The following is a 23534-nucleotide window of genomic DNA, read 5'->3' as shown; positions in this document are numbered from 1 at the left end:
TGCTGAGGTTGGGTTTTTGGGAATCCACTTCAAAGCCAGATGTGAAGGATGAGATGGTTCAGCAAATAGTGCCAGAAGGCAGCAGGAGGGGTGGACTGGGACTGGAGCTCGTGGCTGGGGAGACCTGGACCTGAGGGGAGAGAGTTGGTGGGTGGCACTGGGTGGGCTGACCAGGGTCACTGAGCGATCGGCATTTTAGAGGCTCAAAACATTGCCTGGTGTGGAGGGTGGGAAAGGAGGGGCTGTGTCTGGGGCTAGGAGAGAGCAGCTGTGAAACTGTGGGAGATGGGCAAGCGGGAAACCCTAATGATGTGCTGTGCCCATGTACTTCTGCTTGTAGCTGCAACTTCTTTGTTTTTAAACATTTAATCCTGCTGAGAAGCATACGTATGTTCCTTTAGCAGGTTCATAAACTCATTTTTCGGGAGAAACCTCTACAATACTTTTGTTGGAATTGGACAGGCTTGCAGCTAAGCTGTGCATGGATTTTGTGTGTGCTAGTGGGAAGAGACATGTAACCTTGGCTGAGGTTGTCTCCCTTGGAGGCTGATGGGACACCCACAGAGAGGAGTGAACTGTGCCTCATGTCCTATGGGAGACATAGCTGGAGATGGAGGTGCCAGACACTGCCCTGGGGGCAGGGCGTGAGCTGAGATGTCCGAGGGGTGTCTTGTCTCAAAAATGTGGACCAATGCATGTGGCCTAGCAGAAAGTAGGAAAGAGGAACATACACTGTTTTCTTTGGCATTGGTGGGTTTGCTAGGTTGTGTTCTTGGCTTTTAGAAGGTTCACAGATCTTCAGGGAGGTGGGCTTTGGCCACCTAGTAGGAGTTGAACATGGGATTTGGATGTGCGGAAATGGGGATCAGCTTTAGCAGTTGTGTGACTGCTCCTGGTGCAGGATGCCATGTATAGGGTGGTAAGGCAGGTGTCCCTGGTGCCATCCACCTTCATCTGCACCCGAAAGGGAGATTCTTCTAAGAGAGATGCAGATGATAACTTGCAAGCTGTATCCATCTTGCCTGTTTTAGCTGCACTGATGCTTGGAGGTGGAGCATATGATAAATGAGCACAATGGGCCCAGGACAAGTTTAGTCCCTTACAGTCAAATCTGAAGACCATAGTGGGGCATCTTCATTAGAAACAGACACTTTTCCCAGTCTGCCATCATTACAGAATGGTTGTCTTCCTTAAAGCTTACAGGCAAATAAGTAAAAGATTTGAATCTGACATCCTAAAGTTTTTAAAAGCTGGAAAAACATCTCATTCCGTTGGAAAGGAAATTTGAGATTTACTTCCCTTTCAGAGGTCCCAGACTGATGCTTCAGGCAGGGGAAATGCTGGCCGTTGTTTACCGTGGTTCCTGAACAGCTAGGGCAACCTCCTCTCAGCGTTTTACACCTTCCCCAGACCTGAAGGGGTTACATTTTAAAATGAATAATGACTAAATTTATTCGTCATGGACAAATGATGACAGCTGTTGAGATGCTCCTGTTAGCGCTTCCCAGGGGATAAAGTCAGGCTGGATCCTAGTGCAAGCCAGCCGAGCCAGGCAGACTCAGCTCATCTTCATCCTGGATTATTTGTCCTGGGTTCCCCTCGCTAGAAGGAAATTTCCTTCGTAGAAGTGAACTGAAGTTTCCTCTACTGAAATGGGTGTTGATGAGAATCTTGCAGAGCTGCAGTTGTAGCGAGAGGACAGAGGCCATGGCTGTTTAAATCCACGTGGGAAGACAGCATACTTAATGAATACAAGGGGCAATGACTGATTATGTTCTGGACTGAAAGCCACAGCGCTCTGTGAAGCACTCTTACATCTGGGCACGCTATGGAAAATATGAAGGAATGTTGAGGAAGCTTATTTGCAGAAGGATATGTACTTGTAAGCAATTTTTTTTCTTCTTCTTAAATAATGTAAAGGAATTGAAAAATGTAAAGCAGATTGTCTTCTCTCTTTCTCTGAGGCAGCAGAGTGGCGAGCAGACAAAGGCCTCTTTTATAAGGGCATGTCTCTGACAGAGTACTATAAGGTCCTTTTAAATGAGCACTGGAAGTGTCTTGGGATGGGAGAGCATCAGTGGTTATTTAATGTTAGAATTAGGCACTGATTCTGCTTCAGTGCACCTCAGCTGGTGCCCCGAGAGTTACACCCATGCTGAATTTACCATTTGCAGATACGCTGAAAAATATGATCCTAACTCAAGTGATTATTATGAACAGGAATCAATGGGTGGCAAAAAAAAGGGCTTTTTAACAATAGTGTATAGTAGCTTGTTTTTCTGTTCTTCTCTGTACTCCTGTGTTCAGGTTTCTTTCTGTTCTTTGTTTCTCTTTCTGTCCTGCACACGTGCTGCTGGCAGACTTGATGTGCAGTTCTGAATGTGGTGCTGTCATTCTGCACTGCTTGGATGAGAAAATACTGTTGGGTTGCTGAAGGGATATTTTGGTTTGATAAATATGTAATGCTTAGTTTGTAGAGTTAATGAACAGGAAGATGTGATTGTAATCCAGACATCCCCAGAACTGTGGGTGGGCTGGTTGGATTTTTGGAATGTTATATTTTTGCTAATGCTCAGAAAAGCCTGTTTTAGGTGAAAATCGTAGTTTATTTAATTGCTAAAGTGCTACGGGAGTGTGATGCTTTTAATATCTGGATGTTTTTATTTTTTATTTACTATATGAAATAGTAAACCACACCCTCGTCTCCTTTCAGAGGGATGAGGCTTTAAAAATGCAGTGAGTTAACTAAGACTGCATCTAGATAGCCTGAAATGCAGCTATGGAGAATTTTATTACCCAGTGAAAGTGACTATGAACTAGTGAAGTATCTTTTGTTTTGAATATGACCAATTTTCTCTTGGCTGGTAATACATATGTGGCAAATAATAATTTGCTTAATATCTATATAGGAGCTTTTGAAATAAGTGCAATTGGGACAAGTTTTGCTTAGAAGTTTTTGGATTGAACGTCTGTGGAAGTCTCTCTGAATCACTTAAACCCCTTCCGAAAGGCTTCAGAGATTACATGTTTTAAAGTCTGTTTTGATCTGCCCTGACCTTGGTGCAACTCTCACCAAATAACGTTTTTGAAATATTCCTGTTTGAACTACACTGTGTCTTTATGAAACAAAAATTCAATTTTGCTTTTTAAGAACTGCCTGTGGTAGAATTCACTGGGTGACACACCTCCTAACCTCGCAGAGGGTTAGTCCTCATTGCAAAAAATTGGGGGGGGGGGGAAGGGAAGAGAGCGGAAAAAGGCAGTTGAGAATTTAATTTGGTTTTAACCTTCAGCCAGTGGCCTTGTATATTTTTCTATTAAGTGAGAAACAATATTAATAAATCACATTGGAAAACCGTGTTAATAAATCTGGAGTTGTTGTGTTAACACAGAATATAATCAAACAACTTATTAAGAATCTGGCTAGGCTAAACAAACTCCTGCAGTGAATTTTCATTTAATTGAATTAAAAACATATTTTCTAATCCTTTAATCATTCTCATGATTGTTCCCTGAGCTCTTTTCAAATTATTTTTGAATTACATGTGTCAGCACATGACTGGTGTCAATAGGGAGCTAGCATGGTCTCCATGGCTGCCTCCAGGCACTGTGGAAAGAGAGGGCCTACATCCTAATTATGGCTTATATTCTTATCCTTAACAGTGTGACCTGAAATTTCTTTCACTTCATGTGTTCATTTTTACCTTGTTCATTTTTTGCCTGAACAACAGTACAAGTACCTGTTATTATGTTACCTCTGTCCTTTAGATGTTGCTTTTTTTTTTTTAGCCCTTTCCTGTATTTCAAGACATCTTGAACATCAGAATTAAGGGGAGTGATGTCCTTGGCCACCTCTTTTAACTTTTTGAATGCTTCTGTGTACCTGCCATTTCTGTGTTGTGCTGTGGTTGGATTATGGCATCATGTGCACAGGACCTATTGAAAATAGGGTGATTGGGTTTTTAGATGCTCTGTAATGGTGCTCCTGTGTCCAGGTCCTAATAAACCAATGCCACTTAAGGCAGGGAAGACTGAAGGTGATTGAGCTGAGAACAACACAGGCTTTTCTTTCTTTTCTTTTGCTACCCCTTTAATATGCCTATACTGTTATCAAGTTAATTTTTTACTTTGAGAAAGCTCAACCTGTATTGAATTTCACTCATTAGTGTCTAACTAGGAGCCTGCATTTGTTACTAGATGTTCCCAGGTGCTTTCCTGAGCAGGGATGGATTAAAGCACCTGCTTGACTTTTTACCAAGTGAAAATTGTGAAGGAAATGTTCCTAAACCTGTGGAGAGTGGGTGTGCGCCTTGGGTTATTGGAGAGGGATAGACATGAAGCAAGTCTCAAATCTTGAATGAAGTGTTAGTGTGGAGAAGGTAAGTGATGGGGACTGAGCTGGCTTTCTGACCTCAATAATTATGTGTTCCATCTACATCAGCTGCCCAAATGCTTTGTCACCTTTCAACCTAAGGCTGGCTTTTCAAGTGAATTAGATAATCTGTGTAAAACTGCAATATAAGCACTCCTTTGGAATTGAAGTGACCTTCAGCGAGAATCAAAGTGACTGTAGTTCATTTTAAGTTCATTTATGTTCGTGTTTGGTGGTAGAGGCTGAAACTGGATGTACACAGAAAGCTCTTTAAGTTTTAATGCACCTTTTATTCATGTTTTTATAAATTTGAGGTAACTTCTTCTGTTTCCTTGTAAAGAATATCTAGTGATAATTTAAAGAGTTAAAGGGGATTTATAACTCTGGGTCTATCAAGAGCATGGATATTGCCATGTGAACTTTCCTGAGTTACCCTATTTATCCTCAGTTTGGTGCAGGCAGTTGGCAGATGTCACCGGGCAGCCTCTGCTGCCTCATCTCTTCCACACCTGTATCTTGGACTTGCTCATGGTCTTGGTTTCGCTACAGTCCATGGCAAAATAGCTGTTGGAGGCATCAACATGAGAGGTGCAGACTGTATATACCCCAAGTGTTGTCTGTGGCTTGTGTCTTTCTGCTGTAGATTTGAAGTTTGCTCTTTTTATCTGAATGCATTCATTGAAAGGGTTTCTAACATAGTGGCTGCAATAGCAAAGGATTGAGTTCAGTGGCTGAGTGAGCTTGGGTGAATAACTGGATTTCTAGGATGAGGACACTGCTGAGATGAGGGCTGGCAGAGCAGACTGGAACATGCAGCGTGTTTGCTAAATCGTAGGCACGTTCTTTGCTTCACTGGCCATACAGCTGAGTGTGGTTTTCTTTGGCAGATAAAATTTTTGATGATGAAGACTCCGTGGATGGGAACAGACCTTCCTCAGCCAGCTCCTCTACATCTTCCAAGGCCCCTGCAAACTCGCGCAGAGTTGGGATGGGGACTACCCGCAGACTTGGGTCTGCACCTCTGGGCGCCAAGTCTTCTAGTAAGTGAATACCATGACATTGATGTGAAGTATTTATAGTGTTCATACTGAGCTTATTGCAAGGACTTCCAGACTGGCCCCCAGAATCCAGTAACAAATTTTTCCCTGTGAAATCATGATGTGTGTTCTCTGTGTGCCACAGCCAAAGTCGGGTTGGATGAACCCCTATAATGTATTTTGCATTTTTGAAAGGTTGGACGTGTGTGGTTGTGCACTGAGGGCTGTGAGTAAATCATGTCAGTGTTGCAGTGTTCTTTAAACCTTTATAGCTGCAACTCTAACTGATCTGAGACAGGCTGCTTACGGCTACATGCTAAACTTTAGCCCTTGCAACCTAAAACTGACACACTGGCTTGCTTCTAAGACCTTTGGGCATTGCTGGTAATGAAGGCGTAGAAAGAAAACTGTGAGCAATAATTCTACATGTGACTATAATTCTACATGTGGCCTAGAGAAATGGAGAAAGTTCCCTATCTCAGACAGTCTCTAATCTGATTAGTATTCCAGAGACTATTTATCTTCCTTATAATTCGTCTGTTTGTGCACCTGTCAGATCTCCCCCTTCATCTATTATAGATGGGATTAAATCTTTAAAATAAAATCTCCCATATAATTAAAATAAGTATTCCCTTTCATCTTTCAGACTGTGTCCCCTAACTGTTGAGTGATTACTGTAATGACGTCCCTAATGTGCCCTCTGTGCCTATGAGTTGAAGGATGCCATGAATGTCTAGCCTGTGCCTGGCGTTGAATTTCCCTGATTCTGCTTTCATTACATCTGCAGCACTCTGAGGCTGCATGGATAGTGAACTTTCTCCTGATTAAGTGCCTTGATAGCTGGTGGTTTCTTAATTGATTCTCTTGTTGATAAGAAGATTGAAAAGGCTTTTTAATTTGTGTGTCAGCAGCCAAAGAGGGAGCAGGTGCTGTGGATGAAGAAGACTTCATTAAGGCATTTGAAGATGTCCCAACGGTTCAGGTAAGTAGAATTACATGTTAAACCACACTGTACTAAAAAGCAGAAGATGGATAGAGGATCTCATGCTAATCATCGGCAAATTGTGATTCATTGTGATGTTAACAAATCTTCTTTAAAGGGGAAGCAAGTTAGGAGTTGAAGGGAGGCAAGTTTTAAGTGATGGTATCTGCTGGTAGTTCCTGTGAAATCCTCAGAAGCAGAAGGAATGGGAGTGGGAGTGATGTGATAGAGGTATCACAGGGCTGGATATTGGGCTGGAACCGGATGTGCACTCTGCACAGTGCAGTCTGGTCAAATGAAGACTTAAATCAGCAGGAGCCACTCTCCATCTCATCTGTACCCTCTGGGAACTGAAAGCAAAAGTTGACCTGTGTCTCAGGGATTGGTGCTGTGTGAGTGTGGCAACTGGGCGGTGCATGTTTGCTGATTTAGCTGGATAGCTGAGATGCATCACATATCCCCTCTCCTTCACCAGAGCTTTGTGTTTGGGACGGCTGAACTGCACATGTGTCCACTCATGGTCTTTTGTAGGTCTTGACAAATATAGCCACTGGTAGCTGCAGGAATGCTGCTGTGTAACTGTAGTAAAATAATAAAAGATGAACCTTTAATCGTCTTGTGATAATTTTGTAGCTTTTGATTGCAGGCAGTGAGTGTAAACTCTGTGCATTATGCAAAAACAGTTGTAGCACATGATGTTTAAGCGCTGAGGAGCAAAGGACATAAGAATGTTGTTGGGAAGTGATCTGATTTTCTGGAATAAATCTTGCATTATGGTGCTGCTCTGTATTTCAATTTGTAGATTTATTCCAGCCGGGATCTTGAGGAATCCATAAACAAAATCAGAGAGATACTATCAGATGATAAGCACGACTGGGAACAGAGAGTTTCCGCGGTAAGTAGTGAACTTAAATATGATCTCTTTTAATAGAAAGTTTTTCTGCACTGGTCTTAATCCCATGAATAAGGGACTGGGATAATCTCAGGGTAAGGCCATAATGTAGTTTTAGTGATGAATACCTGTTATATTCCCCCAGACTGGGGGGAAACATTTCCTTATGAGGCTGAATTTAAACCACATCTGTGAGGGAGAATGCTATTTGATATACAAGAATCTGTTGAGGCAGGATCAGGTTAAACTGGAAGTCATGTAGCAAATCCAGATGTAAAGCTAGAAATTTACTAGCAGATGCTACAATCAAAATGTCAAAAGTCATACTCAGAATATCTTAAAACTTACCTCATAAGACAGAAAATGACTTTGATTGCAGAGAACTTATACTTCTGCAAAAGGAGGTGTGAAATAATTCAGAAAGAATTTACACACTTAGGTTTTGAATAAATAAATATGACTGGGAAATGTGGAAGTGGAAAATTGGATGTTATTTGCATGTCAAGACTGAGTTTTATTTGCTGAGGTAAACTGTGTTTTCATAATATGAATAGATGCATGGTCTTGTCTACACAGTAGACTTTCATCAGTGGTGTAGTGACTTCTGTCAAATCTTGTATTACAGATCTGAGTGGCAGACTGTGCTGATTCAGCTTACTTTTGTTTAATTTTATTTCTGTACTGAGTGAGAGCAAGCTTGAATCGAGGCAATGTGCGGGTGCAGTGGTGTACAGGAGGGCCTGTGAAGGTGTCCAGAAAAATGTCTGTAGAATGTGATGGTGATCCCTGTAATATTAATAGAAAATTTCCCATTTTTCATGGTCAGGGCTCCACTTCTATTAGAGCCAGATAATTGTTTTAATGAAGTCAATGGGCACATTATAGATATAAGTCAGTATTGCTCAGACCTGGGTGTGAACCATGCCCTTTAGGTCTAGATATCTTTTAAATATATGAGTCAGTTATGAGATGACCTGTTTTAGAAGCTGTTGTAAATGGGGTAACAGAGGGGAATATTTAAGATATCTTTTGGTTTAAAAACTAATATTTGTGTTATTGATAATACAGTTTGAGTAGCTGTATGCAACACTTCTGGATTTCTGTAAGTTAACGTGTTTATATTATATTACTTAGTATGTTAACCTATGAGTTGAATATAACATACAAAATAATAAAATTTCTTGGACATCAAGAATTAAGTTCCTCAATGCATGTTCAGGAGTAGTGTACAAGGACCCTGGAAACCAGATATTGACCCAGAATATAATTGTTCTTATATTTATCACTCATTAACAGTCACTGATTTCTTTTATGCTCCTAATAGTTGAAAAAGATCCGCTCCTTACTTTTGGCTGGAGCTGCAGAATATGATAACTTCTTCCAACACTTAAGGCTTTTGGATGGAGCATTTAAATTATCTGCTAAAGATCTGCGGTCTCAAGTAGTACGAGAGGCTTGTATCACGTTGGGGTAAGTTTACTTTCTGTATGTGCTTGAAATGTGATATAGAAAAAAGGAACAGACACTGGTCAAAACACAATTAGGATGCAACTCCTGCTGCTAGCTCTACATTGTTAGAGGTAGAAAATGATTTTGCTACAGTTGTTTCACCACATCCATTTAGGCCACTAATTGTAATTCTGCCAAACTGTGTTCCTCAGTATTAAACAATGCTGATTACAGATATGCAGAATTAGTGATCAGGCTGTACCTTCATGCATGATAGGGAAGGATTGAACAATAAAGCTGAAAATGTATATGTTTTGTTCCGATTCAGACTGAGCTAGTTTTTATTTTTGTTGGTCTATCCTTTGAAATATTTCAAGAAACAGGGTGCTCCAGTGTTTCTAACATTTATTTAAAAATTTGTGCATATTAAGGCAAAATAGGGAGTTTCAGTTATAATATAAACTAACTGAAAAAAATATTCTATCACCATGATCCCATTTGTTTGATAATAAATTTTTAACTGTGCTAGTTACTTTATTTTATGGTGATCTTACTGTTTCTCAGGGTTCTGGTGAATGTAGAGCACGAGTTTGAAATGAAAGCAAAGGAACTCTGTCCTTTGGAGTCGGAGAAGAGATGACAGTTGCAAAGATTGAGATGTCAGATGTGCTTATGTCAGATGTTCTGTCGAAGTCTGACTTGCTTAATCTTCGGCTCACTTATCACCATGACTTCATTCTGTTTTTCAGACATTTGTCATCAGTTCTGGGAAACAAGTTTGACCATGGGGCAGAAGCCATCATGCCAACAATTTTTAATCTAATTCCGAATAGTGCCAAAGTCATGGCCACTTCTGGTGTTGTAGCAGTTAGATTAATCATTCGAGTAAGTATACATCAAAAGGGAACAATATTACAGTTTCCAAATACTGCAATGTTTCTGATGAAATATGAATGCTGCTGCAGTGAAAATTAGATTAAATGCCTAATCTACTTTTCTGACTGTGCTGGGCTTGGCTGTCTCGGATGTCGTGCAGCCTTATTCGTTAAGCGCTGCCAAAATAGTAGGAAAAATGTTTCCTTTTGCAGAGCAAGAGATTTTGATCCCACTAAGAGCTGAGCAAACTTTTTTCTTTGAGAGGGTTTTAAACCTGCCTTGCAGCACAGTCTCATCCTCTTAATTATGCTCTACAATACCTCACAGACAGTTCAGGTTTCATAAAACAATTAGTTCACAGCAGTGGCTTCTGCTTAGTGATTTATTGGGTAATCTGTAGGTAGCCTGATGTCTCTCAAGTTGTCACCACTGGCAATTTAGATTCTACTGCAGCGTCTTTAGCTCCTTGACTCACTGGAGCCTGTCATTATAGAAGATAATAAAGTATCTGTTAAATATATTTTAGCAGATAAAATATATCTTTAATAATAAAAATCTATCCATATTTGTTAGTGTTGCTCTATTTAGCAGTTCTGCTTTTAAGAATTGAACTGCAAGAAGTATCTGAATACTGGGCTCAGGTGGCTGAAGGAGATGGTCTTTCGTTCTGTAGAACTGTGATGTAAAGATTTCTTCCCGTTTCTGTTGTTTTCTTCCAGCATACGCACATCCCTCGGTTAATACCCATCATAACCAGTAATTGTACCTCCAAGTCTGTTGCAGTTAGAAGGTGAGAATTTAGTTTGAATTTACTGGGTTTTACCAGTAAAATGGGTTTATATGTGCTTTCTGATAATGCAAATGTATTTGCTGTTATTTGTGAAAATGGTTTATACAGACACTCACTTATTATAACATGAACCTCACTCTCCCCTGTGATTTGGGTTCAAATTCAAAGTCAGCTGTCTTGTATAAACTGCAACACTGCGGAGAGGAAAAGGCATTTTTCATCAAAGAGAAATGTTTTTTAAACTAATCTTTATGCTTACGTGTTGTTGTAACATCATGTTATTTTGGCTTTTTTATGGACACATTCCTATTCCCCACTCTTAGCTGTTATGTGTTTTCTTTGAGCCAGTAGCAGTAGTAGTCTTCTGTGATAGCATGGTCTGGAAGGGAAGTTGGACTGGATGTGCTAATGGTCCTCTTTGCACTTAAAATCTAAGCACTTCAGTCCACTACCTCACTGGGAGACTCTTACCTCATCCACATAGATGAACTAGTTCTGTTCTAGTTAGACGCAAGGAAGGGCTTTGTTGTTGCTGCATTTGGTGGCAAACCTTGAAGTCATTTCAGCGCACTTGTGCCTTAGTTTCATGAAGTGAGGAAGGGAGATTAAAGTTGGAAAGTGTCCCCACACAAAGCTAATGGTGAAATTTCTGTGTGAAGCTTGAACTAACAGGTTCAAAGTATCAGCATGAATCTTCTGGCCTCCTATCCTGTTTAATGAAAAAGGGGCTTCCTGGATTGTTTTATGTCAAGGCCTCTCTACAGACTTCTTTATAGTGAGCTGCCTGCAGTTAATACTTCAGACTGTTTATTAATGGTGTTTTTAGAGATGTTGATGTTCTTATTGGGGTCTACACTGAATTTTGATGTCCCAAAAAGCTTCCTAACAAAAGATGTCTGTTGTTCAGAGTCAGGGATGGCAAAGCCAGCATGCCCAGATTAATTTAACTCAACATTTCTTCTTTCTCTTCTCTCAGGCGCTGTTACGAATTTTTAGACTTGCTGTTGCAGGAGTGGCAAACACACTCCCTAGAAAGGTAAGTTCTGAATACAAGTGGGTTAGTTCTCTCCTACCTATATCTGAGGAGGTTAATTCTGGAGAAAGGATAATCTAGGAGATTAAGATTGTACCAGGTAGCTCTAGTAGAGATTTTTTGGCTGCCAAAAAAAGCATGTGCTTATGTGCACACACACCATTTGTCCCTCTAATTCTGTCAGTCAGAGTTTGGTGAGTGTGTCTCCTATGCCAGCCTTGAAAAACCCAGCTGAGCAAATCCCTGAATTCAGTTATTTTTTTTAAAAGACTTTTTTTTCCTTTTGCACCCTGAAGTGAGATGTGAGGTGAAGGCTACTACACATCTTATCAGGAGCTTTTGAGGCTTCTACCTTACTTCAAACTAATGACCGGTTAAAGTAATTGTGGGAGAAGAGACTGGGACACAATTTCCTTAGCCCTGGACTGTGCAAGACTATTTAAGGCTTAAGAGAGAGTTTTTGAACCAGGCAGTTTGAATAGCTAAGTAAAGATCTATGAAGAATGCTGCTTGCCATTTCCTAGACAGCAGTGTGGGTGAAATAAAAATGTCTTGTTAGAGTAAATAAATAAAGATTACAAAGGATCTTAACATCAAAATGGGAGGATGTGATGAACTGTTTGTTTTTGGAGACCAAGGCAAAATCAAATCAGTCGTTTGTTTATAAGTGTTGCTTATCTTTCTGAACTGCTGGATAATGTTTTCTTTCTTATTTCAGACACATATCAGTGTTAGCTGAAACAATAAAGAAGGGAATTCATGATGCAGACTCTGAAGCCAGGATAGAGGCAAGAAAGTAAGTGGAAGGTGTCTGATTTTCCTCCCCTTCTTTGCCCCTATTGTGTGGTTAGCCAGTGGTATTGCATGCTTGAGGCACAAGTCCAAGCAAGTCTCCTGACTTCAGTTGGTGGTAACTTTTCCCTTGGCTTGGGAGTGTGTGTTTCAGCAGGAGATGCCATAGCAGGCGATCACACGGGGCTGAGTTACGTGTATTGCATCTTGTAATGGTGCTTATTTCACTTTGTTCTTGTAATTTTTTTTTTTTCTATCTGGGCAGGTAAATGCTTACTTACCTTGTTTAACAGTCTAGAGTTGAGAACTAGTAGCCTCATCTTTCTTTTTGAAGTTTGAGTTGCTTGCAACGAACTGAGATTTCTGTTTAGTACACAAGCATATTATATATAAATATACTATCACTAATACATTTTTTCTTTCTTGGGCTGTATACAAGACAGTAATGCTGGGCAGAAGTGTAAATTGGGTGAGCAGTCCTGCAGAAAGGGATCTGGGGCTGCTGGCAGACAGCAGCTGATTAGAAGTCAACCAGGAAGGCAAACCCCAACTTGGGATACATCAAGCACAGTATGATAGGACGTGTGGAAATGCTTTAGAACTCTGCCAGGGGAGGTTCTGACTGGAGATTATGAAACATTTCTCTACCAAGAGGGTGGTCAGACATTGAAACAGGCTTCCTAGAGAGGTGGTCAATGCCCTGAGCCTGTCAGAGTTTAAGGGGCATTTGGACAGTGCCCTTAACAGCAGGCTTTAACTTTTGATCAGCTCTGAATTGGTCAGGCAACTGAATGAGATGTTCCACGTAGGTCTCATCCAGTTGAAATAGTTTATTCTATTGTTATTTGCTACTGTTGAGATAAAAGTCCTTGTGTTTATGTACTGCTAAATGGTACCCTAAATTAAGGTGATATTTTATGACACTGAAACAATATCTTTGTGTTTATCTATAGGAAATTTTAATATTTGCAATTAATTTTCTTCTGTTGAAGGTCTTATGCATTCGCATTAGTGAGGTCATGCTTATGGTAGTATGCTGATATACCAGGATCATGCTCTTCTGAACAGAACACTACAGGAACATTTTTCTTCAGAAAGAGGCTGCTGTAAAACATGAAATCAATGAACAATAAATTTCATCAATCTAAATGCTCTGTTATAAGCAGAGGTGTTTCACACTAGGACTGCTTAAATCCTTTTGAAAAGGCAGTGTGTCCATCACTGAAAATTACAGTAGTCACTGAGACTTCACAACAGGTGACTAGTTAATCTGAATAGACAGCAAGGAGAATGGCATGAGACTTCAGAGAGCATGCTTAATTCTCTCTTCCCATGTTTATTAAATAGCAGTGTGGCTGATTGTAAGACAGAAATTTGTTTTCTTCTAGTGATGTGAGAATGTATGTGGCTTCTCTGAGGACTGGCTGTCACACACAAACAATTCTTGATTCATTTGAGCTAATGATTGTACTCTTAAACTGCCCATTAGTTGCCCCCTGAAAAGTACTGAGAGTCTTCATCTCCTTTGTACTGAGAGTGAATGGTGTTTGGCTATCAGCCAGGAGACTTGGACTATAGAGGAATTCTCCCCTTATCTTAAAAAGCTCTTTTATTTTTAGCATGGCACTAATTTGAAGTCCATGGGAGCACCTCTTTTCTCTTCCTTGTTATTACTTCCCAAAAACACTGTCAACAACCTCAACTCAGTACAGAGATATGTCTCTGCAGCATTCTAGGAGGACTGTTAAAATTAAGGAATAAAACACCTGGTGCTTTCCTGAATGAGGCCCATGCATGTGTGTTCTGCCTTTGGTCTGTTCTTGAAGTAGCTCTTGAACACCCAGTCCCAAACTAATATCAGTGTAGTGGGTCTGCAATCTCCTGTGTACAGTAGAGAGCTGGAGGGATGAGGGTTCCTTCCATAATAAAGATTTGTTGGCTACTTGTGTTTTTAGGATGAATGCACCAGGTGGTTCTTTCATTTGATTTGTCTTCCGTGTGGCTGCTTGAGTGATACAATGGGTTGAAAAAGGGGAAATGTCTTAAATGTGTCACAGGGCAGTAGATGGTTGAAATGCCTGGGCTAATGAGCCCACTGATAGCTATAGTGAAAAGGACTCTGACTGTACCTTTGCTCCACTGCCCCCTAAAACATGTCAAATGCTTGCCCACAGTATCGTGCTTTGTTTCCAGGTGTTACTGGGGTTTCCACAGTCACTTCAGCCGAGAGGCAGAGCATTTGTACCACACCTTGGAGTCTTCCTACCAGAAGGCCCTGCAGTCACATTTGAAGAACTCTGACAGCATCGTGTCCTTGCCACAGTCAGATCGCTCCTCCTCCAGCTCCCAGGAGAGTCTCAAGTAGGTCTTTGTGTCATTCACTGCCTCTTGATTTAAACAACTGCAGACAGAGAGCTCCACTGAATTGGAGGGAGCCATCTCATAGCTTTGTCTCGTCTGGTCATCATTTGGACTCAACGCTTGGTTACTCCAAAATATATTTTATAATTTTTTTTAGCTAACATTACATGAAAATAAAAAGCCAGCAAAACTGCTTACTGGCTTTAAAAATATAATCGTTATCTTGACTCCATAAATAATTTTCTAGGAAGCTGTTTGTGCTCAGCAGGTACTGTTAGTCATTCCTTTCAGGTGTGCTTAAAATAGTGCCTGGATTTAGGTTCTGCATTTTGCATTAATCCTAGAGGTATAAGTCTGCTTCTATCCATACAAGAGACAAGAAATGACTAAACTAAATTGGAGTTGTAACTGCAAAGTCAATATTTAACTCTTCTGTTGAATGTATTTTAGCTAGTCTTAGAGATACAGTTAACTTAGACTCCAAATGTCTGTGATTTATGTGTACTATGATATAAAAAATGTATTGGTTTAACTTTTTAAAGCTACAAAAAGTGTTCTTAAAAATCTCTTCTTACATAAACAATATGAATATGAATTTATTTCTTAATGCTTTTATAACCAATGTCATGATGGTGCTGTATTTATTCTTGAACAAGCTTTTTTAATCTCTTTCTGTATATACATAACTTCTTATTAACTTAGTTGTGTACTGAGGGAACAGAGGAACATTGCTTCTGATGACTAAGAAATAGTACTTTTGTTTTAATAAATATTTATATTAACTTCCAGCCGTCCACTGTCTGCCAAAAGAAGTCCTACTGGAAGTACTACATCTAGAGGTGAGAACAGGAGCTGTAAAATGTGCTTGGATGTTGCTGATGAAGTGTGATGGATTAGAATGAGAATATCTGACATTGTGATAAGCAAAGAAAAATTTTGATCACTGTTTAATGCTCCCTAAAATGGCAGCTTAGCATGTAAAAATTTTAAATAGTTTTGGGTTTTACACCATATTTTGTGCATCAGCTGCTGATAAAATGATGCTTTTAAAGGATGTTAGTAAATCTGTAATTGCTTACACCTGAAGGGAAGCCTAAAAAGCCTTGAAAATTGTAGCCAAGGTATGTTTAGCTGTGTAATAACTCAAATAAACTGCTACTGATGCTAAGATATACAGCTACATAGTCTAGTGGTGCCTTCAGTTTAACAATTTTCTGTCCTTTATTCTCTGTGGTTTCAGCGCTTACTGGAGGTGTCTGCACACAAGTCCTACACTGTTAAATTCCATCTCGTTGCTTATCTGTTTTTACTGTCAGATGGAATATTTAGGTACAGCTTTTCTGTCCTAAGTAAATGCACACAATAATCTAAATAATACATTTTAATATAAAATATAATAGTCAAGACTTTATTGGTAAAAGATTAGCTGCCTTCTACACCTGACCAAGATCAGGTTCTAGCTGGTTTGTCTATACACTACACTCTACTGAGACCTTTGATTCAAGGAGGTATTGTTGTGTAACCTACTTGACTGTGCACACAAATGCATGTTTGCTTGCAGCTGAGTAGTCAAGCTTCATGCTTAAGTGGGTGAGCATCAACAAGTGATGGAAACAACGATCCTCTTGAGAAGATGAGGTGTTGTGAAGGAAGTTATTAGAACCTGAACTGAAGGACCTGAAGGTCTGTTTCGGCCAGCAACTCACAAGCCAGTGATGGGTATTGTGGTTGAACTTTCCCATCTAGATTCTGTTAGAAATTTCTTTTTACTGGCCTGACAACCTTTTTGATCTTACCATTTAGGCTTGTGTCTGATAAAGTTCTTAGAGGTAGCATCAGGTCAGCACTGATGAAATATCTTTGCTTGCAGCGTGGGGAAACCCTCACTGCCCTGATAAAGCATTCTTAGTTGAGGTATTTCAGTACCAGCAGGGAGCATTAAAAATAGTACTTTAAACTGCTTGTCAGGCTCTTTGAAGCACACAGCTCAAAAAATTAATCTTCTTTATTCTGGATCTCCCACTCCCATCTGCAGCATCTACAGTAAGTACAAAATCTGTGTCAACACCAGGATCTCTGCAGCGATCCCGCAGTGACGTCGATGTGAATGCAGCAGCTAGTGCCAAGTCAAAAGTGACGTCTTCTGGAGCATCCACCCCCTTCAGTTCTGCTGCAGCCTTGCCCCCAGGGTCATACGCATCACTAGGTAAATCTACATGTTCTACTCTGGCAGTTAGCTTTCTTTAGTAGAAGAAAGTGCCTCACAGTTTTGCTGGAATATTAAACTCTAACTAGAAGAACGTACCTTTAAGATAGTTCCCAGCTCTCCAGGATCAGTGTGTGATCTCTTGCCCTTTGGGATTAAGGAAAAAAAAATGACAACAGAACTGACTTGAAGCAACTTCATAGGTTTTGAATTGTATAATAGTCTACATCTCTTCTTTCTGGGGAAAAGCAGAACTTATTTTGGTTCTGGGACGTTGCTGAGGAGAATACTTACTGCTCAATTCCTTTTGACATGTCCCCCTGTCTCTTTTCCTTCTTCTCCTTCCCTCCTTTCCTGAAACTGGTTTTCCATTGATTGTTTTATGCTTTGAGTAGTACATCTTAGGTGAGTTTGATCGCTTTCTGATTCACAAAAGAGAGGGATACAGAAGCAAGAGGAAGTCGGCCTTGCCGTTCCGCCGGACAGGATATAAGTGTCTGTTCTTTATACTAACTCTTTGGATTATAGCCATGTGTCACATTATTCTCTCAGAGCATTGTATATCACCTTCAGGTACCTCAAGGTTTCTTAGAACACACTTTGCATTGGATCTTTCTCTCCTGGAGATACCATTGGAGAAGTCAACGGAGGAGGAAATGCAAGGCAGTGATTGACATCATATTTGCTGAGCTTCAACTCTGTTGTGAGCAGAGCTGATCATCTGAGCTAGTTTCTGATTCTGCTGATTTCATACTAATGTAATCCCAGACTTGTCATCAACTTACTTTTATAGAAGGGAGAAAAGTCAGGAATCTGTGGTCTTGATTTAAACTATAGATTATCTTCCTGAGTCAGTTGAGAAGTTTCTTCTCCTAGGGCGTTTGGTCTTTAATCTGATAAAATATACTTGGTGAATTATGTAGGGATAGTTTCTATAGATTTCTTTTTGAGACCAGTCTCTTTCATATCTGAAATGTTTTACCTTGGCTTAGACGTGTTGGTTGTATTCAATTCAGAAGTTGAATTCTTGTTCTGATTTAAATTGTTCATACTTGGTTCAAGATGTAGATACATCGCAGTGGAAACATAATACAGAATGTGAAGTTGTTCCTGTGCTTTTGGGCTTGCACATTTTTGAGTCGTGCTGTGCACTGGCTTCAGTGGCTAAACTGCCTTCAAACAGTCATGCCATGAGGAAGACTGGAAGAGGGGGGAAGTGCCTACTTAAAGCTAACTTGATCCTTGAAACTGAGAGACTGAATACAGTTAGTCTTTTTCTTAAACTAGGCTGTAGGAGAAAAGCAGCAAATTCACTCTAAGTGATGCAAACATGGCTGCTCCTGAAGGACCCTGCTTCCTTTTGAATTTGTAGGGATGTTTATCATCTTCACGTTCCCATGAGAGAAATGGTGAGGCAAGCAATGAAAATCGAGTTTGGCAAAGGTTGGTTATTGCAGGAGGGAAAACCTGCAAGTGTTTTCTTCAGATATATCCAGGTTTGATTTGCTGCACAGTCAAACTTTTTTCATTTCTTTAATTGTATTAATTTTTTTTGCATATTTATGGAGCTAATATATAGTGCCCGCTTCTGTTGATGTTACTGATTTTTCCCTATTAACCCTCTCCTTATTTTTCTTTAATTTGCTTAAAGATGGTACTACCAGTAAACCCGAGGGTAAGCAGTCTCTCTATGTAACCGAGGTGTGTCCACAGTCGTACTGCCCTGCCTGGTCTCTGTTCTCAAAGTGTTATCTGGTTCTCATCCATGTTCACTGGTGACCTGCATGAAGTGTTGCATGGTTGTCCTGCTCATTTTGATGCCATGGGGTATTCTTCACTTTCTCTTTGAGCTCCTCCCTGCTAATAAGCACTAATCTGCTTTTATGACTTGACTTCTGGTCACAGAGTTGTATGTGGGTTTCTGTATTTAAAGCGCTGCTTTTGGTTGAAGGTGACCTGTACCCAAACTGAAAAAAACCCACCAAAACAAAACCAAAACCCAACAAAAAACCCCCAACACAAGGCTTGTGATTTCTTGCTCCTTGATGTGTAAAGGTTTGCTGTGTTTTTCCATCCAAAGCTCAGGTCACAACTGCCAAATGCTTTCGGGAAGAGACTGGGCAGTGAGAGAATTGAATGAGATAATCACATGGCAGAAAAATGAGGACAGTAAACAATGATCTCCAGGGAAGGAATATTTAGTCAACCTCTTTAAACCTGAGCTCTCTTTTTGTTGTTAACTGAGATGGCTTACACTGAAGACAGTTGGAGGAAAGGCGCTTTTTTTACTAGAACACTGAGCCTGCTAGTTTGGGAAGGATCCCAGTCTGTTCCTCTGGCTCATTGTCAGAACTTGTTCTTTATTTCTTTTTTCTCAAGCAAAAAAAGATCACTGGGAAATCACTTTTTCTGAGGTAGACAAGAGTTGAAAACAAGAATGTTTTCTACATAGAATGAAGAAACTACATCCCCCAACAAACCCCTTTTCTTCCAATGCAAGTCTCTTTTCGAGGGATCTATTACTGTCTTGTGAGACTGTGCTCGTATCCTCGATAGCTGCTTGTATTTGGATGTGGTGGTCTTAGAAGTGCCACTGTACTGTTGTGACACATTATTTTCCTGACTACTATTGATGCATTGATTTATTATTTAGAGGGGAAGGTCTGTACCATTTCTGAATATGGTACTTGTTGAGAGGTGAACTGGCTCTGCATCTCGGGCAAGTGTTTGTGCTTTGATCTGTCAGTGATAAGCAATAAGAGGTTGACCTAAACACCTCTATTTCTAAATCAGTCGTGAATTGGATGAAAATCCTGAGTTGTTATAATACTGAGCTTTTTGGTTTTGTTAATTGTTGATCCTTTTATCTTCTTCCTTTCATCCCAGTTCTCAAACCTTTCTATTTCTGGCCTAGCTTTGAAATGTTTAAGGTTTAATGTTAATTTATGAAATACCCTATGCAGTTCTCAGTCCTCTCTTTAGCTGTAATAATATTTGTGTAAGCAAGTTACAACAGCTGTCCTGTGGAATACCTTTATTTTTAGCTTATTGAATGCTTTATTGCCATAAAGCAAAAGGGTGGGGTTTTTATTTGGTTATTGTTTTCAATTCAATTACATTAGAAGCAGATTGGATTTGGTAAAAATCTGTAATAGAAATCAGCAAGTTGCTTAAGACAAGATGAACTTTCAAAAATGGGAGTTTGCCATCCCCTTAGTGTTAAATACTGAATCTCGTATCTTTTTGCTATAGGATTCTCTTTTTTTTGGACAGTGAGGATCAGGGAGAATTATAACAACACAGTATACTAATAGCCAGAGTACTTGAAGGAGTAAATCACTGTTTGAAACTCTTCATCTTTGTTTTCCTTTGAGATGGCTCAGGGGAAAACAACCTTTATTCAGGATTTAGTGTGTCCTACACTGAATGATGAAGGCTGAGAAAGGTCTTCTGCCAACTCTCTAATATTGCAGAGTTTTTCAAGAATTACAAGGAAGGCAAAATTTTATATTCTTGACATAAATGTAAAAATTAAGAGGCTGGGGGAAGAGAAAAACATCCCCTTGCCCTGGACATACAGGAGGAAACAGAATATAAAGCAGAAGTGCTACCTACACCCATGCTTCTGTGGTTTGTTTGGGGTTTTTTGCAGGTCACCAGTAAGGCTTTAAGAGAAAATCCCCATGGTTTTTTGTGTGGTTCAGCTTGACATTGAATCTGCAGTCTGGTTCCCATCATGACTTTCTGTAGCTACAGTGTAAAAGTTCTGCACCTTCCCCTCAGCCAGAGCCAGCATTGTGTGGACTTGGCAGTTCCAATCTGCTTTGCCCTCGGTTCTCCTCAGTGGTTTGGTTAGGAGCCAGGCAGCTCAAACCAGGAGCAAGATAGAGTAGGCTGTGCCAGTGGCAAGAATACAAGTTGGGTTGAGTGTCAGTCCTTTGGTTTTAAGTAGTGGCATCCCAATTTGCAAATGTTGCTGAAACGTGCTTCCTTATGGAAAGGTATTGTGAGTCTGTATACCAGTGAAATCTGTGCAGGTGTTCATGCAGTGCACAGTTATGCCTTGATTGCCCAGACCCTTCATGTATGGGGTCTGGGCAGTCAAAGCAATCATGATTCTCTGAACTTCATTAAGGGCTTTGTGCACAGAAACCTCAAAAGAGATAAAGTCTTTATATTGATCGGTACTTCACAGCTAGCGCTGGGGAGGTAGCGCTTGTGCCATGTTTGTTATACCCGATTAAAAGGAAACCTTAGGAAAGTTTCTGCGTGTTTTATCGTGAAGTGGATTTTCAAGGAATATTTTAAAAAGGTGCACAATGCTGACTTTCAGTACAGAATAATGGTGCGGAGCATTTCTGTTATCTGGCTGCCTTTTTTCAAAGTGAGCATAAAGTCAAGCCTTTCCCAAAAGGGAGAAACATAAATGCTGGTTTGACCTGAAACTGGCAAGTTAAAAACAAAATCATCAGTTTCCACAGTCAGTGGCACAATTTTCAATAGTTTTTTATTCACCACAAAGGCAATAAAATGTGCTTCATTATAATTTTCAGATAACTTAGGCTCAGTTGGACACCTTGAGTGCATTATCAAAGGCTTTGGGAGTAACACAAGTTTAAAGAAATCACCATTCCTGATTTCTTCTCTGCCTTAAAACTCTCCCTTGTCCTCAAGAGCAAGGCTTCTTTCGAAGTGGTTACTGACCGTGGTACTGCTCAGGTAGCAGGTTTCTTACTTCTCTTGGTCCATCCCTTTGCAAGCGGTGAGTTGATTTGCCCATGCTTATTTGCGTAGGGCAAAGTGGAGTAACTGTTGTTTACTGAGTCCTCTGCTTTGGAGGGAGTTCTTGTGCAAAACCTAGAGATGGCGTAATCTGATGCTTTCCAGTAAGAATCAGTTCCTTCTTGGGGAAAATTGTGGTGCAGAGTCAGGTCTTACACTAATATAATGTTGGACAAGTGCTGAATATTCATGGTAACCATTCCAATGGTAGTTGTAGAAAGTTGTTTACAGATTTATATGTAAAGCATGTTTTTAATTGATCTGTGTCTCAGATGTCCATGTGACATTTAGCAGCGATACGTATAAGGGGTACCAGAGGTTCTTTCAGTAATGTTTTTCTGCAAGTGGGGCAAAAACCCAGTTCTGGATATCCTAAATGCTTTAACCTGATTCGTGGAGAGACCATTATCATCCCAGTGCTTCCATATGTAACTTGTGTGGTTGTAGGTATCGCTATTCACACGCGGAATTGATTAAACTGAGTTGCGGAGCTATAACATACCATTTCTAGACTATTTGAAAGCCATTTTCTTCAGTGTAATGCACAGGCTGAGGGTCACAAAGCCCATGTCTGTTTTGAGGAATGGGGATGGTGCAGTATCCACTCAGAAGAGCTCAGAGCAATGCTGTCAGATGAAGCCTCTTGTAAAGCACAAATGTTATCATAGAATCTTACTTCGCTTGTTCCTTTTAAAAAAAAAACATAAGACAACCTTCCTGGGTTTTGACATATGTTAGACATTTCAGGGTTGATTCTGAACCATTGTTGTAAAAATGACAGTAACTTTAAGAAATAAAACCAAAACCTCCTAAAAAATCCACAAATGGTTTCTTAACACAAAACGTTTGCATGGAGTCTTTCAAAATCCTTTCTGTACCAACCAATGTGTCACGTATCAAATTTAGATCAAGGGCTCTTTTATGGAAATACTTTAATGATTTTTGGAAACTAGTTGGGGCAGTCTTTATCTGTTCCTTTGCTGTGCTGCTGTTGTCAGGATACAGTAATGCTTTTAAAAGCAGCAGAAAAATAATGATTATGAAATATGGATTGCTACATCTGCAGTTTGAGCTAGATATGGAGACAAACCCACTTGAAAGCAAAGAAGTTTTGGGAGGGGAGGTGTTTTCTTGAGTTTAACAACAATAGCAAAGTCTAAATAACTTACTTGGTATGTTTTTTCCAGTCCTGCTTGAAATTAGTTTTTCTGTCTGGGTTAGAATGATAGAGATAAACCCACACACATAGTTCTATGTGCAAATAACTCTTGGGTGTAAATGCAGACTCTTGTTTGCACATGAAATTCTTAGAGAAATGTAGCAGACACATTTGTATCTACATATTGCAACTACAGTATATGTATGCTGTACTTGGTATAATATATTTGAAAATCTATTTGCACAATGCAAGTCCAGTGCAGTGTCTGAAAGGATGAGAAAACCAGTATCAGTGTTAACACTCTGTTCCTCCTGTGGGAGAGCAACTCCTTGTCCCACATTGTTCTCTCTGACACCCATTAGGCCAAAATCAGTGTGCAAATCTATCATTCCAAAAGGAAGCAGAATTTTGTTCCTGGGCATTTATTCATTCAGAAACTGCTGAAGTTGGTAGGAATCTGTCCACTAACTCTCAAGGGTTTCAGAAGAGGACTTGAGTTCTCTGTTTCTAATCCTGCTGATAATCACATGTTAATTAAGTATGACCCTTCAGTTCAGTTTTCTTTTTTAAAGCCTCTAGAATTGTTATCAGAAGCTAATCTTGGTTTCTCTTTATAGATTTTTTTTGGCTTTGTATTTCTTAAGGTGGAGTAGATATTGTCCCAGTTTTCTCCTTCTTAGTCACCAAAAAAAAAAAATTTTTTGTAGATGCAGAAAAATCCAGAAAATTTTGAAGATCTTAAGTGATCTGTGCATAAGAGGAGACATCAGTATCTTCTCACCCTTTCTTGGCCCATACATATC

General features: G+C 39.9%; 1 protein-coding gene across 18 annotated transcripts in view; it reads left to right on the top strand.

The window, feature by feature from the left end:
• Positions 1 to 23534, top strand: part of CLASP1 (cytoplasmic linker associated protein 1) — a 173396-nt gene that overhangs the window by 76937 nt on the left and 72925 nt on the right. For 16 of the 18 annotated variants that reach the window (XM_032692559.1, XM_032692558.1, XM_032692557.1 and 13 more), the window contains exons 9-19: positions 5260 to 5412; positions 6318 to 6391; positions 7194 to 7286; positions 8608 to 8753; positions 9482 to 9617; positions 10328 to 10398; positions 11375 to 11434; positions 12150 to 12227; positions 14417 to 14584; positions 15374 to 15423; positions 16620 to 16790. In XM_032692559.1, coding sequence (XP_032548450.1) covers positions 5260 to 5412; positions 6318 to 6391; positions 7194 to 7286; positions 8608 to 8753; positions 9482 to 9617; positions 10328 to 10398; positions 11375 to 11434; positions 12150 to 12227; positions 14417 to 14584; positions 15374 to 15423; positions 16620 to 16790 — 1200 coding nt within the window. The remainder of the gene's footprint in view (positions 1 to 5259; positions 5413 to 6317; positions 6392 to 7193; positions 7287 to 8607; positions 8754 to 9481; positions 9618 to 10327; positions 10399 to 11374; positions 11435 to 12149; positions 12228 to 14416; positions 14585 to 15373; positions 15424 to 16619; positions 16791 to 23534) is intronic. The other 2 variants (XM_032692563.1, XM_032692562.1) reach the window with 1 other exon arrangement.

Source organism: Chiroxiphia lanceolata, chromosome 7, assembly GCF_009829145.1.
Source record: "Chiroxiphia lanceolata isolate bChiLan1 chromosome 7, bChiLan1.pri, whole genome shotgun sequence".
In the NCBI taxonomy this organism is placed as follows: domain Eukaryota; kingdom Metazoa; phylum Chordata; class Aves; order Passeriformes; family Pipridae; genus Chiroxiphia; species Chiroxiphia lanceolata.
The sequence above is the reverse complement of the archived record's forward strand: the minus strand, read 5'-3'. Positions and strand labels throughout refer to the sequence as shown.